The sequence below is a fragment of the Larimichthys crocea genome, chromosome XXI (assembly GCF_000972845.2).
Source record: "Larimichthys crocea isolate SSNF chromosome XXI, L_crocea_2.0, whole genome shotgun sequence".
Classification (NCBI taxonomy): Eukaryota; Metazoa; Chordata; class Actinopteri; family Sciaenidae; genus Larimichthys; species Larimichthys crocea.
The window spans coordinates 19,045,084-19,059,664 of NC_040031.1; the positions used below are offsets into that span (position 1 = coordinate 19,045,084).

At 39.9% G+C, this 14,581-nt stretch overlaps 1 protein-coding gene across 2 annotated transcripts in view; it reads left to right on the forward strand.

The window, feature by feature from the left end:
- Nucleotides 1-13,590, forward strand: part of sema3d (sema domain, immunoglobulin domain (Ig), short basic domain, secreted, (semaphorin) 3D) — a 30,003-nt gene extending 16,413 nt beyond the window's left edge. For both annotated transcript variants that reach the window (XM_010729760.3, XM_019273413.2), the window contains 11 exons: nt 55-191; nt 2,058-2,172; nt 2,402-2,471; nt 2,563-2,707; nt 3,302-3,524; nt 3,909-3,997; nt 4,306-4,347; nt 5,444-5,601; nt 7,223-7,287; nt 7,451-7,590; nt 12,277-13,590. In XM_010729760.3, the coding sequence (XP_010728062.3) occupies nt 55-191; nt 2,058-2,172; nt 2,402-2,471; nt 2,563-2,707; nt 3,302-3,524; nt 3,909-3,997; nt 4,306-4,347; nt 5,444-5,601; nt 7,223-7,287; nt 7,451-7,590; nt 12,277-12,732 (1,640 nt within the window). In that variant the 3' untranslated portion in view covers nt 12,733-13,590. The remainder of the gene's footprint in view (nt 1-54; nt 192-2,057; nt 2,173-2,401; nt 2,472-2,562; nt 2,708-3,301; nt 3,525-3,908; nt 3,998-4,305; nt 4,348-5,443; nt 5,602-7,222; nt 7,288-7,450; nt 7,591-12,276) is intronic.
- The last annotated feature ends 991 nt before the right edge of the window (nt 13,591-14,581 follow it).

Consider the following 14,581-nt stretch of genomic DNA (forward strand, 5'->3'; position numbering starts at 1 on the left):
AAGCCATTACCTGACTCTCCCCTCTTTTCTTTCTTTTCCTCTTTGTGTCTTTAGAGGCCAGGTTTATATCTGCTCATCCCATTGCAGACACTTACAATCCAGATGATGATAAGATATACTTTTTCTTCCGTGAGGTGTCGTGGGAAGGCAACGACAAGAGCATCGTGTCCCGTGTGGCTCGTGTGTGCAAGGTGAGATATTACACAAGAGAGACGTGTGGAAAGTGGGAGGTATACAAAGGCATGGAGGGGAGGTGAGGATATGACATATGAATGGACAGGGAGGGAAGAAAAAAGGGGATGAAAGAGTGAAAACTAGGATACTGTACATTGATGTCCAAACCCAGATCGTAATAACAGAAATGGTCCTGCAGTGGTACAGTTAAAGTAGGGCCAACTTAGTGGGAGTAGAGAGAAAGACAGCATTAGTACAAGACCTCTCACAGTGTGTGGGGGAGTCATATAGCTCGTACAATGATCTTATCGGATGAGGATCTTTTTGTCGGCCACTACAGAGGTGGTTTATGTCCCTCAGGAGGAGGCCTTTCTGATACATTCTTCTTTTGTATCATCTGAAAGAGTCTCTCAGGAGCAGTAAATCATGGTTTAGCCCCTTTGTGCTCTGCTGACAGGGCATTCATAGAGCTGCTGCCTACATTATCACAAAGGTCGATGTAGTTCAAAGATCTTTGCAGCATCTCATTGTCTCTATTAAAAGTGACTGCAAATATCAGAGACAGAGTTCATACGTGTGGTAACATTACATTACATCAGATTTTGTAAATTTGGCAGAGGCTTTTGTTCAATGTAACTCAGTGTGAAAGCATTTCAGTGTTGGCTGGAATAAGAACTAGATGTCATCATTCAAACATCTGTTGTTAGAAGCCATACTGAAGCTGAACCATTTTGACAATACAAATCTTTATCTTTGTTCAGATGGTAGAGGCTAAGACGGTTGAGAAGCATATCATGTTTCAGAGCCCATTAGGTTCCATTTTGACAGCATGTCAAAATAACTGTAAGCTTCGCACTACACAGCAAACTGGGGACAGAGTCACGAAAAATTAATGATTGGGGACTTTTTCTATGCCATGCAGTGTGCTGTGAGTCATTCCAAATGGGACTAGCCCACACAGCAGTTTGCCATTAGCATTCAGAGGTCTATTGCTACATTCTTAGAGAAAAGCTTTGAACGTGTTTATGACTTGGGAGTAAGCTGTAAGACAGACTGGAAGGAGATTCCTCAAGATTACAGCCCTAGTTTTTTCTTTCTCTTTCAACTATCTCTCCTTCTCTTTTGGTCTTTGTATTTTCCCTTCACTTTCATTAACTGTGTTTTTTTTTTTTCCTGCATGGGGCACTTCATTCAATCCTCTTTGAAGATTATCACCATTGTGAAACATCCTCATTAAGTGCTTACATTTTTTTTTTTTTTGCCGTCTCTTAAACGCAAATGCGTTTTTATCTGTGTTGAACCAAAACGGTCTTTTCCATACCACTTAGTTAATGCACTAGGCCGCTTTAATGGGGAGGTTCTCTTAAGTTTTTCTATGCATTACAAAGAGGTGCACTTGAATTCTCTTGCCAGGGCTCAATCAAAGGTCGCTGCTTAAAACAGCAATTCACATGCTGAGATAAAACCTGCATTATCAACCAGCAGCCTCACTTGATTTTAGTGCTCTCTTCCAACACGCTGCACTTTCATTTGTTAATTTTCTCCTTTGATGTTTTTCCCCCCTCTTCTCTCTCTGTTCTACCCTTTCTCTTTCCTCTCCTTTTTTAATTGCTTTTGACTGTTATTATACTAACAAGAAGGTCTCCTTTTGTGCTAGTTAAATAAGCAGATCCATACTAGAGGCATGTGGTTCACCTGTTTATTTTCCTAATTAGTGCAGGGAATCTGAGTCAGGCTGCGATGCTGTATGTTGTCTCTGGGTCCATTGGATAGATTACAGTTGGACTACAGAGTACTGAGTGGTTCTCTTTTGTCCTTGTTGGACAGCTGCACCAGGCTGACTATGGTTTTGTTACAGTACGGTATTTACGGTTGTGTTTCAGAATGATGTGGGTGGGCTGAGGAGTTTGACCAATAAATGGACCACCTTCCTCAAAGCCAGACTTGTGTGTTCTATCCCCGGACCAGATGGAGTGGACACACACTTTGATGAGCTCCGTAAGTGACTAAGAGAATAAAAAGTGATAATGTAGGCCATTAAACTGGGTTTTATCTTCCAGAAACTACATTGTGATTGCACTTTAGAAATGGAGTGAATTTTTAATTGCGCCAGCAGTGGCACAATAGTAGCAGTAAGCAATATTAGGCTGCTGTTATTATGGATCTTTTCTGTGCAGATAAAGGTAATAAAAACAAATAACCTTTCTGTTGCTTCCTTTTCTTATAGAGGATATCTTTCTGCTCCCTACCAGAGATAGCAAAAACCCCATAGTGTATGCAGTCTTCACCACCTCCAGGTTAGTATTCATCACACCATCATCAACACCACCTGTGCTCTCCTTTTCTCCCTGAGCCTTAATCTGGTGTCTTATTTCACTTTTCTCTCAGTTCCATTTTCCGTGGCTCAGCAGTCTGTGTGTACAACATGGCGGACATAAGGGCTGCCTTTAATGGACCTTACGCCCACAAGGAGGGGCCTGACCACCGATGGGTAGAATATGAGGGAAGGATACCATACCCTCGCCCTGGAACGGTGCGTTGCCCACTGAAAGGCACTGAGATAACATAGAGCTCATACTTTAGCATTCTTAGCTAGAGATGATTTTCTTTTCACAAAGCAGATGAATAAAATCCTCAGTTTTCTTGCTAATTACAACATAATAAACATGACCTAATTTAAGTGTGCCTTTGTGGATTCAAGGGTGAAATGTTCAAGATGCTGCAGGGTCTGAATTCACATCTGCACATGAAACCATATGATGTATGACATAACTTTGGCTTTGATGAGGTCACTCGACATGTTAATCAGATTCTTGTTTGATTTTGTTTACAAAACCTAATCAAGGGACAGGGATGTGTGGAGATTTTGGTGTATGCTTCAGGTGTACAGCTGAGTGAGCGCAAAGTTCAAGCTATATTATAGATAGAAAGGTTGAGCAGGAGTTTCACAGATGTTCCAGATGTGCCCTGCCTCTTGCTGTTCATTATTTGACCACCAGAGGGAGACATGCACCAGTAAATTATTAGACATAAAACACTGGTTAGTTAGCTGAAGGAAGATTAGTCACTACATCATCATGTGAAACTCATCTTGTGAAATCAACATGTTTTTATTTTCTTCTTTTAGTGTCCTAGCAAGACATATGACGCAAAGATTAAGACCACCAAAGACTTCCCAGATGAGGTGATCAGTTTCATTCGATTCCACCCTCTTATGTATCGCTCTGTCTACCCTCTGACTGGCCAACCGGTGTTCACACGTGTCAGAGTGGACTACACCATCACTCAGATCGTGGTGGACAGAGTTTTGGCAGAGGATGGACAATATGAAGTCATGTTCCTGGGAACAGGTGAGACACACATTTCTTCAAGCTGTCTCTTGAAATGCCATATTTGACTAGCAGAGGGCACTATATAACTACAAATTGTCATCAGCCCAAAAGTTTTACTGACCCTGTTATGGTCTTGCTTTTTGAAAAATAAATAAGGTTGAACTTATCCTCTCTTAGGTCTCAGCACTGACCCACAGAAACTCTTGTTCCAGTGTTTTTTTCTGTTTTTGTTGCTTTAGAGAAGAGAGTGAGGGATAGGACTCAATGTACTAATTTTAAATGGATATGAAAACAATCCTTGGCTGATTTACATTATTCGCTTCTAAATGAAAAATGCATGCTGTGTGACTTACTTGACTTATTCCAGTCACACCTCCTTCCTCGTGCCTTACTCTGTCATAGATGCCGGCTCAATTCTGAAGGTGGTGAGCATAACTCAAGAGAACTGGTCAACAGAGGAAGTGGTGCTTGAAGAACTTCAAGTTTTCCAGGTTTGGTCTTCAACACAGGCACACACATAAATACAGAAACACTAGCACACAGGTTTTCTGCTTTTGCTGTGAGCGTTGCTTTTTGATAGAAGATGACAACTGTACTCCAGCCGTCCTCGGTGGGCTAGTTGACTCATCAAACAGTGAAATATTCAGTGAGCTTCTGTTATACAAACTCTGCAATGCCGATGGATTTTTCTAAGCTGTTAAACAAACTCACGTGCTGTTTTTACTCAAACTCTGCTCCAACTGTGTATTATTATGGAGGTGTTAAAGCTGATGAAGTTTGTGTGTTTTACTTTTTGCAGGTTCCCACTCCCATCCTCAGTATCGAGATATCTTCAAAACAGGTTTGGCCTCATTCTCATCTATTTTATTCACACACTCTTCCCACATTATTTCTGCATGTCTTCCCTGCTGTCTGCCTTCATTCTTGCCACATGCATCCAGTCGTGTGCATATCCCTGATGTGGCATAAGGCATACTGTTTTTCTCTCCCCAGTTCATTCATGTATTCAATTTCCCTCTCTCTCTTTAGCCTTTTGCCTTTCCTGTAGCTTTCTCTCCCCCTGCTGCCTCATTATCTTAGGGTCAGGGGTGTCAGTAGACACCTCAACCCCAATCACAGCTTCCATTAATCTCCAGCAGCGTTTGACTTGCATGTGTGTGTGACTGTATGTGCATGCTTACTAGTATTTGCAGTGGTTGCTTTAAAGTTTTGGTTAGGAATCTTATGAGATCCTTTGAGTCACATTTTTCAAAGTTCCTCATATTTTGACTTTCATTAAGCCTTTTAAAATCAGAGTCACAAGGTGCTGTACAATGTTATCAATAGAAAGTTAGTACTGGAAATGATAATATAGAAAACAATATAAAAAGCTACTCAGCAAAAAAACATTACAGGACAAAGTGCTACAGGTGAGTTTTTAGCAGCTTTTTAAAGCTACTGATTTTTTTATTGTTTGGAGGAAGCAGTTCCAAAGGTTGGCCATGACTGCAAAGGCTCAGTCAGGTTTGGTTTTAAGCCTAAATTTTGGGATCACGAAAAGGCCTTGTTTAGTAGACCTCAGAGATTTCAATGAGGTCTAGTGACATAATAATTCAGAAGTATGGAGTGGACTCGGTCCATGTAGTGCTTATAGTTTTTTTTCAAATGAATTCTACATTCAACTGGTAACCAATGTAGATAAGCCAACACTGGTGTAATTTATATATATTACTGGTATAATATAATGTGGACTGTAGCCCAGAGAGGAAATTTTAATGGATGAAGTATAAATATATACAAAAATTCAATATCACAACAAAAAAACAGCTTCTTTTGCTGGACTTTTTCTATGTTTATATTTTTGCACTTCTCACCAAATCATTTTCCTTTCTGGATAATAAACTTGAACTTGAAATTGATCTTCCCTAAAGCAAAGTGTGGTGTGTGTTTCACTTTAGCAACAGCTCTACGTCGGTTCAAGGGAAGGGCTAGCCCAGGTTTCACTCAGCAGATGTCATCTGTATGGCCACGCCTGTGCTGAATGCTGCCTGGCACGAGACCCCTACTGCGCCTGGGATGGACACACATGCTCACGATACATTCCTGCATCCAAGAGGTATGCTTTAGTCTTGGAAATTCACTTTGCTTAGTTGTAGTTACTATGTAGTATAGAGAAATACCTCTTTAATTTTTATCTTTTTATGTTATGTTTTTATTAAAATAAAATAAAACTTCACCATTTGTACACACACATGCACATGCTTGTATGTATATGTGCAGGCACGAAACTCAATTCAAAATGTAGTACTTTTGATTGACTTTTGAATTAGTTTTTTCCACATTGATGTCTTGGTGCTATTAGGATTTCTGAAATCGGAGACCATGGCTTGCAGCAGGAAAATGAAAAATCCGTTTGATCCAAAAAAAAAAGTTTATCTATGAACTGCTTTGACCCTTTGTTGCTCTACTTCTCCATGGTTTATGAGTATGTGTTCTTTACTCTGGCATCTGACTGTCAGTTGGAGTGCATAATTGTTCTTAAACATATTTCCTCTTCACCTCTTAGGAATTTGTCCATGCCAGAGTGTATTAGTCAGTTTGATTAGAGAAGCTGTTCCTCAGCTGATTAATGCTACTGTCATTCCACACCTAAAGTGTAGTCCTTGAGGTGCAAGTACTGTATGTGCATCTGTGTTTCTTTTTCTTTGTGCTTCCTTGCACGAATCGAGGCTCTACAGAGTCTATACCCTACAGATAGAGGTCACACTGTCAGATTACTGGCCAGTGGGGATGCTGTTATGGTTTGTGGAATAGTGGAGGCCTTGCTTTTGGTCTCAGGGGCTCTTTGAAAACTGATCTTCACAGTCTCAGTGAGTGTAGGCTACAGATGTCCCATCACACAGCACTGACAGGAGGTGGAGGAGGTGAAATCAATACAAACTTAAGAAGTCCAAGTGAACAACAGCTAGAGGCCAAAGAAACTTGATTTTTTACCATTTATACTATAACAGTCAACAGGAAAACAAATATCAATCTGCACAAAGGGGTGGTGGTTATATCACAGACAGAGAAAGGTCAGTTTCAATACAGGAAAATTGATCAAAAATGGCTTGAGAAGTTTTGCAGTGCATTTAGGTTTCATACATGTCAGCTAGAGAAAGTCACTGAGGGTAACCAGTAATCACAGGTCATCTTAGATCACATTTTCGTTGTGAAAAATTGTTGCTGGAGGTAATAGTCACGCAACTTCTTCACGTGCTCACCATAGCATTCCTAATTTTCCAGTTTATGCAAATTTGACATTTGAGAAAAGATATCCCCTGTTTCAGAGGCCCTTCATTTGATTCTTTATTTCTTTATTTTATATGTAAATGTTTCTTTTTCTACTTTTTTTTCCAGAGCATTTTTACTGAGTTATAAAGACACAGAAACATATTTGAATTATATTTTGTATGAACAACCATGATTGTTAGCAATGTCTTTTATTTATTTGTACAGTATAGAGTTTTACTATTATTATTATTATTTTAATTAATTAATATAAATATATGTGCATTTTAGTGTAGTGCATGTTTAATGTTGAGCTATACCTATTTATTAAGATCAAGTAACATGAGATATACTTAAGTACAGTACTTGAGTGAATGTACTTCATTACATCCCATCACTGCTGTCAGTATTGTATGACATATATCTTATATGCTCAATAATATGTGTCTGTGTCTGTGTCTGTCCAGACGAGCCAGAAGACAGGACATCAAGCATGGAGACCCTGCCAGCCAGTGCTGGGACATAGAAGACAGTATGTAGACTTTGTTCTCTTAAGAAGTTTAACCTGTATCCATGGCTGTAAACACACAAATCACTTAACTAGCCACTAGAGGAAACCTGCATGAAATACCTTTTTTAGAACCAGAGAAAAGACTCTTGGATCAATAACAGTCGTGTTTTTTGTTTTTTTTTAGGTCTTGTTGGGGGACGGGTCGAAGAGAGGGTCCTCTTTGGGGTGCAGAGCAACTCCACATTCCTCGAGTGTATCCCCAAATCTCAACAGGCCCAGATCCGGTGGTACATACAGAGACCTGGATCTGAACGCAGGGAGGAGGTCAGAGAGCGTGCTCAATCACACACATGTACACACACAGAACCCAAACATAAATTCTCCCAGTAACCTTTTCCTTTTTGCTTTTCTTGGGTTTACTGTACCTGAGGGGTTAAATTTTTTTCATGCCAGGTCACAAAGCAGAAAAGAATGTAAATTTCTTACATAAGTACTTCAAAACATCCAAAAACATCATACTTCACTTCAACCTTATTGGCTATGAGGTCTGAGCCTTGAACTCAACAACTGTTTGTGCCACAAATCAGATTGCTCCAGGTCCTTATCTTGGGGAAGATAAAAAATGCTTTGACAGCATACACAAAGTTAAATACCCAAAAGTCACATACATTGTGGAATTATTGGCTTTTTGATATGTGAGTCTTCAGGGCTTTCTGAAACTCTCTGCAGCTTCTCTGTTTTTAGAGAAGGTGAGGAATGACTTGAAACTGTCACACACATGGGGATGAGGTTGAGACATTATCTATCTCATATAAAAAATGGGAAAAGAGGGAACAACATAGAATTTACATTTTAAACTTGCATTTAACTTTTTTCCCCTTATTGAATAGCTAACTGTTTTTACTGGTGGGCTTCTGAAAGTTATTCAAGGGAGGCTAGATAGATTCTTCAAGTTGTGTTCTGGTCAGCAACATGCAGTAGTGCATCAGAAAATTGTTACTGACATACTGACATCACACAAAACATTACTTCAAGGTCTTGTGTGTTTCGGGGGCTCTATTTAGAGAATATAGAGGAAATTGAATATAATATTCATATTTATGTTTTCACCTGTGTATAATCACCTGAAAATAAGAATCAAATGATGCTATGGATCCTCATTCAAAAACTGCTCAAAAACATTTAAAACTCAATAAATGATGGGGTAGTTGGCGAGAGATTGCAGAAACTTTAAAGCTCATTTCAGCATTTCTAAAGAACATTTTTTTTATCATTTCAGTTTTGCAAAAATCTCCTTGATCCTTGCAGACAGGATGGTAGACAGAGAAGGACATACAGGGACAGAGGGGTAATGTGTTTGCATTTGAGGTGTTGAAAGGAACTCATTGATGATGACACTCGTCTCCTGAATGGGACAACAGAGACCTGCTTACTCAGCACCTTGGTGCCCGCCCCTCCCCTATCAAAACATACAATGCTTCCTCTACCCACTGGGAGTGGCCTGCTTACCACTCAACCCGCTCACCACTTCCAACTAGACTTATTTACTCCCACAACCGGTCCCCTGTCCTCTCTCTCTCTGGGGTAAATGTAAACACACTGACAGGTGCAGAGGTCACTTAAGACCCATGTGGTCCTTTACGGGTCTGCGCAGCAGAAAGCCCTGTGTGCGTATGTGCGTGTTTCTTTATGATCCCCTACAGCAGAAATCATAACAGAGCGCTCCCTAGGGACTGCCATGTGTTTTAGGGTAATAAACACAATGGGGTGTTTTCTGTGTTTGTGTGTCTAGTCATGCAATGATATGTGACCTATTGTACTTAAGACAAAGTGATGAAGGATAGAATGCAGGAGTTCTTCCTCCCTCGGGATTGTTATGTGATAGACTCAGAAGCTAAACAAATAAAGCAGAATGTGCAGAATATGATGGCTCAACAGTGGTGTTTATAATGGCAAATGTTAGAACTATGTATATAAACATTTCTAGGTGACTGAAATTGTATCTTCTCTGCCACTGAAAAGGTAGGACCACCTGGATTATTAAAAAGTAATTCATGCTCATGCTGTGCTTTGCAGCAAATACCTTTCCTTTTTCATCATCTATTATGATATCTGACTTAGTAAGTAAATTACTGAAATCCAAAGAAAGCAGATGGTTCATTATGATTCAGACAATGTTTTGGGGGAAATGAGAAATATTTCAATGAGCAAACATGGCTTTATAGTACAACAGTCTTTACATAAATAAATAAATTTGGCATGGGAGCCAGTGAACATCTCAAATGTTTGGAGACACAAAATCCCCAAGACAAGAAGAAACTGCACAAATGCTTGGATTTCCAAGTAATTACACATGGCTGAAAGATAAATTGTTTCTACTAAAGAGCGAATAAATTAACATTTAATTAACATGCCAGGCTACAAACACAGCCTTCAAACTGAACAGGAAAGACAGGACGTCGTTTAAGAGCAGATTTTCTTTTTTACTTATTGTGCTCACACAATTGCTGTAAAATGGCTTCTTAGTTTTTACTCCACTCAGAAAAGTCAACACAAAGTAAAGAAGTTCAAATGATCCCCACAAAGCTCGAGGTCAATGAAACTCAGTGTACTTCCTCAGGTGATGGAAGAGATTAGTCATAGCATGTTTTTCAGAATGTCTTTTTCTGAGCCTTGTTACATGGAAGATAATCAAATCGCTTTTAATTGATGTTCTTGTTTTTCCCCCTCATCTTTTTATGGGAACATGACTTCACTGTTATTGTTGCTTTTGTTCTTTTCGGCATGAGTCATTGTTTCCTTTCTTTGTCACTACCACTTGTTGCTGTTACCTTTACTGGCAGCTGTGTCAAGTACAAAGAAAACGACAACCTTGTTACCTGAATTTTACGACTTCAAACTTTGTGGCTTAAATATTAAAACTACAACCATATTAAACCACCCAATAAACCCAGATTATCATCATTAACCAAAAATCAGATTTGAGTGACCCTTACAGCAGAGACCTAGGAGTCATGAACAAGATCCATTGATTCAGTTGGTTCCATCTTGTAGTTGGGTTTGGTGACCAAGGGCTTTCCTCTTTGCGTGACAAGGTGGTCTACATGCTCTCACAGCTGGACCTGTGGTGTTGGAGCAGGTGATGTCTGAAGTGTCCTCTCCCCCACCCTTATCTTTCTTCACTTCCTGCCTTCATGCTTCTTACTCTGTACAATGTCCCTTCCATGTCTCCCTCCACACTTTCTACCTCCCAATGGGTTATGATAAAAGCATCCTTGACCAGCACCTGCAGCCCACACAAATACTTATTCTGATCACACACTCATACACACACTCTCTCCTCTCTTATACCCTCGCAAAGGTCAGTTATTAAAGATATGAGCTGGAAGAGATTCCTCTGTCTTTCTCACACCACATTGATTGTGTGTGTGTGTGTGTGTGTGTGTGTGTGTGTGTGTACTCCCCGCCTGGAGCCTGGAATTGTGGCCTATTAGGACATTTGTAATAAGAAAGGCATGGATGATGTTGCACAGCCTTGCTGGAAACAAGGGAAGTTCTTAACCTAATTTAAAAGTATGCACTCAAACTTGTAATTTGTTTGACTATTAAAAGCTGTGTTTCATTGGGTTGCCCCACATGCAGGCACACAAAGACTTTGCATATGCGAGGTTTTATCTTTTTCATTTATTTCCCATGTGTTTTTGTCATGGTGTGTCATGAAAGGAGAATGTGATAGGAGACACGCTAGAAAGTCCAATGTAGGTAGGGGTCAAGGTGCAGAGAGCCTCTGAGGCCTGTGGGTCTGCCTCTGGCTGGACAACACATCATCAGTGTCAAACCTAGGAACTATTGCACAAGTATGCACCTACACACACACACAAACACTCAGGGTATGGGATGGATGTAGGAAATAAAAGTCACAACACAAACGAACAGGCAAATATCAATGGTTTTCTATGTGAAGTTTACGCTTCTCTAGTTTTCTTATCAGTTGCACTTCTGGGGGGGGGTCAGTGCAGGCCTGTGGGAGGTATTCTTTTGAAGCATCCGCACATACATCCACTCTGTCTCTGTCCTCTGAACACAGCTGTGTTGTTTTAGGACCTGACAGCAGCCATGCCACCTGATGAATCGTGGTGGATGCTAAATGAAAAGAGTAGACTATAAACATTAGCACACTACTTACCCTTACACCTTAACGCCTAACTCTCCCACACACACTTGCACACACAAACAAAACCACCCACCCCCACATACACATACACACCTACACATACACAGACACCCACATTTTTGCCTTTTCGCTTCTTTTGCCTTTGCTTACTGCTGACACTTATGTATCTAAAGATCTCTCCACACCACGTAATGACCCCTGCCCCACACTCACCACACCCAATTCAATATGTTTCCTGTTTCAAGGATCATTACCATGTTCAATGCACCTTGGATACAAATCAGGCATGAAAATCTATGTGTGTGAACAAGGTGGCAGATACAGTGGTCCCTCGTTTATCGCGGGGGATACGTTCTAAAAATAACCCGCAATAAACGAAATCCGCGAAGTGAGTTTTAAAATTATTATACATGTTTTAAGGCTGTGAAACCCTTAACCACACACTTTTTACACACATTTTGTACAGTACTCCCTTAAACAGGACGCAGAACACATGTGCGGTTCTCCCTTAGCCAATTTAGGACGCAGAACACAATGCGCGTTCATACTGTACAGTACGCTGTAAAAAAAAAAAGCATGCAAAATTACACTAAAAAAAATCTGCGAAACAGCGAGTCTGCGAAAAGTGAACCGCGATATAGCGAGGGACGACTGTACTGGCAAACTGTTGTCATTATGATTGATTGTTTTAGGGGTAGAGAGACAGAATTTCTCGTTGTTATTATTACGAAACACGTATTTCAGTGTAATATTAGTGTAATAATTGTGTAATATATTGTAGTGTAAATAAAGGTGAGTGTGAGTTTGTGTTGAAGGATGTTTTTTTTGTCCCCCAGGTCCAGCTGGATGATCGTGTTATAAGCACAGGTCGAGGTCTCCTGATCCGTTCCCTCCACGCCTCTGATGCTGGCATGTATGTCTGTGTGGCTCAAGAGCATACACACTTCACCCACACTCTCCTCCGTGTTACGTTACAACTTGTTTCACACGGTCAACTGGATGGGAAGTCTAAGTCCATTGAAGACCCTGTAGCGGAGCTCCATCATGGCGCTGAGTCCCGCCAACGTTATAAAGACTACCTGAGAGTGATGAGCGCTCCATTTGGCTCTCTGGAGGAGTACTGTGATTCCTTGTGGCTGGAGAAGAGGCCATCAAGGGTCCGAGGAAAATTGGGAGCTGGCAAATGGAAACATATGCAGGAAATGAAGAAGAGCAGAAACAGGAGACACCACAGAGAGAGGGAGGAAGAGTGGGAAAAACAAGGGAGGGTGGTGAGGACAGCAAAGCAGTGAGGGGTGTGGTACAAATGATACAAATTCAGGGTTAGCTGTCCAGTTGGATAACAAAGCAGGTTTGACACAGAACTGCAATTGAAATGACAGATCAACTCGGAGCTAACGGGGTATGGCAGACTAAGACTGAAGTATACACTTCGACAGTTCAAAATAAAAGTATTCATTTCAACAAGCAGTTTTAAGTAGTATTTCGTTTTGAGTATGTAATCTCATTCATCTACCAGTATGAACGGAAATTTTGTGGTTTTAGAGGAAAACTACCATGTGATTTTATTTCTGAATCTTCCTTTTGAATTTTTAAGAGCAATTAGTTCTTTGGATAAAACTGAAATTATAATTTTGTTCTGTTTGTAGATGACATATTTAGAAAAAAACATCAGAGACTAAATAACAATGACTTTTGCTATTTGCAAGTTCGCATAGGCATTTATTGATTTGTAGTTCAGCTGCAGTGCTACTGGGGATGAGATGACCAGATGAAGGTTTGCAACATAACTGATCTTTCCTACAGTGTTCACTGGCAAACAGTACAGACAGTTTATAAAGGCATTAATTTGATGATATTAAAACAAGGTTGGATTGATGGGATTGGGGAAAAAAATAAGTTTGCTTATGGTGATGACAATGCATTCATGTTGAATGACTGTAAATATTTATATAACATGTACAGGAGATACAGCATGCTCAATTTAGTCATATTACCGATCTGTATAACTATAGTGATTATCAGGTATTATGTTTGTGTTGACAAAACGACATATTTTTGTACAAACGCTTCACTCTTATGTACTGTAGGTTCAATAGATGTTCTCTTTATTGCTGTTTTGGAAAATTATTTAAATAAATTTGTCTTGGAGCCTCTTTTCCTTGAATTTCTCACTTAAATTCTCTGAAGAGATAAAATCAATATACAAGAAATAAAGCTTTGTACAAGTGCAGTTCCAGACACTCTCAAGCGAACAGCAGACATGTTGAGAATGGGTTAGGGTTAGTTCAGCTGAGCCTCTCCTGATATAGAAACACAAATCCCTGTACACTGTATGCAGATGTCAGAATGATTCAGGACCAGCTGGTCTCTTGTTTAGTGTTATTGTGTACGTGTGTGTGTGTGTGTGTGTGTGTGTGTGTGTGTGTGTGTATGTGAAAGAGAAAGAGAGAGAAAGTTAGAGTTAAACATTAAAGCTTGTGATCACACTGAGCAAGTTACATGTTTCCCAGAATAAACAACCACAGCATAAGCGTGAAAATCGAGCACTATGCAACCCAGTGAGTCTGACCCGGATAGTATTTTTGACTTACATAATAACATAGATAACATTGTACACAGCAGAACGTTGACAAGATCTTTCTGTGAAATACATTCTCAGAAGGTGTGTTGACTGATTTAGTGAATTTTAGGGAGGTGCTTGACCTCTACATACATATGTCTAAACAGACAACATTGAAGTCTCCCATTTTCAGCTCCTCCACAGTCATTTCACCATGTTTCTTGTAACAAAGACAATAAATATTTCAAAGACTTCCTCCTTGCCTATAGTTTATTTATCAGTCAGCGGCAAAAAACAAACTACATCTCTCCCAAATGGGAAACAGTAAAGGGACACTAGATCAGGCTTTAAGACAGTCTTACAAAACAGTGTTATAAAACAAATGCGTAATCCCGCTTTATCTGTACCTTATGATCACAATATAATCTATTTAAGAAGAACAGCAGCATTTATATGTCCAGAATCTTCTATAAATAAATGTACTTTTCAAAAATCAATGCTGCATCTTTAATGACTGTTTACACCACTCATTCTTATGGTCTGCACCTCAACGGTTTGCCCCTCTATACCTCACATGG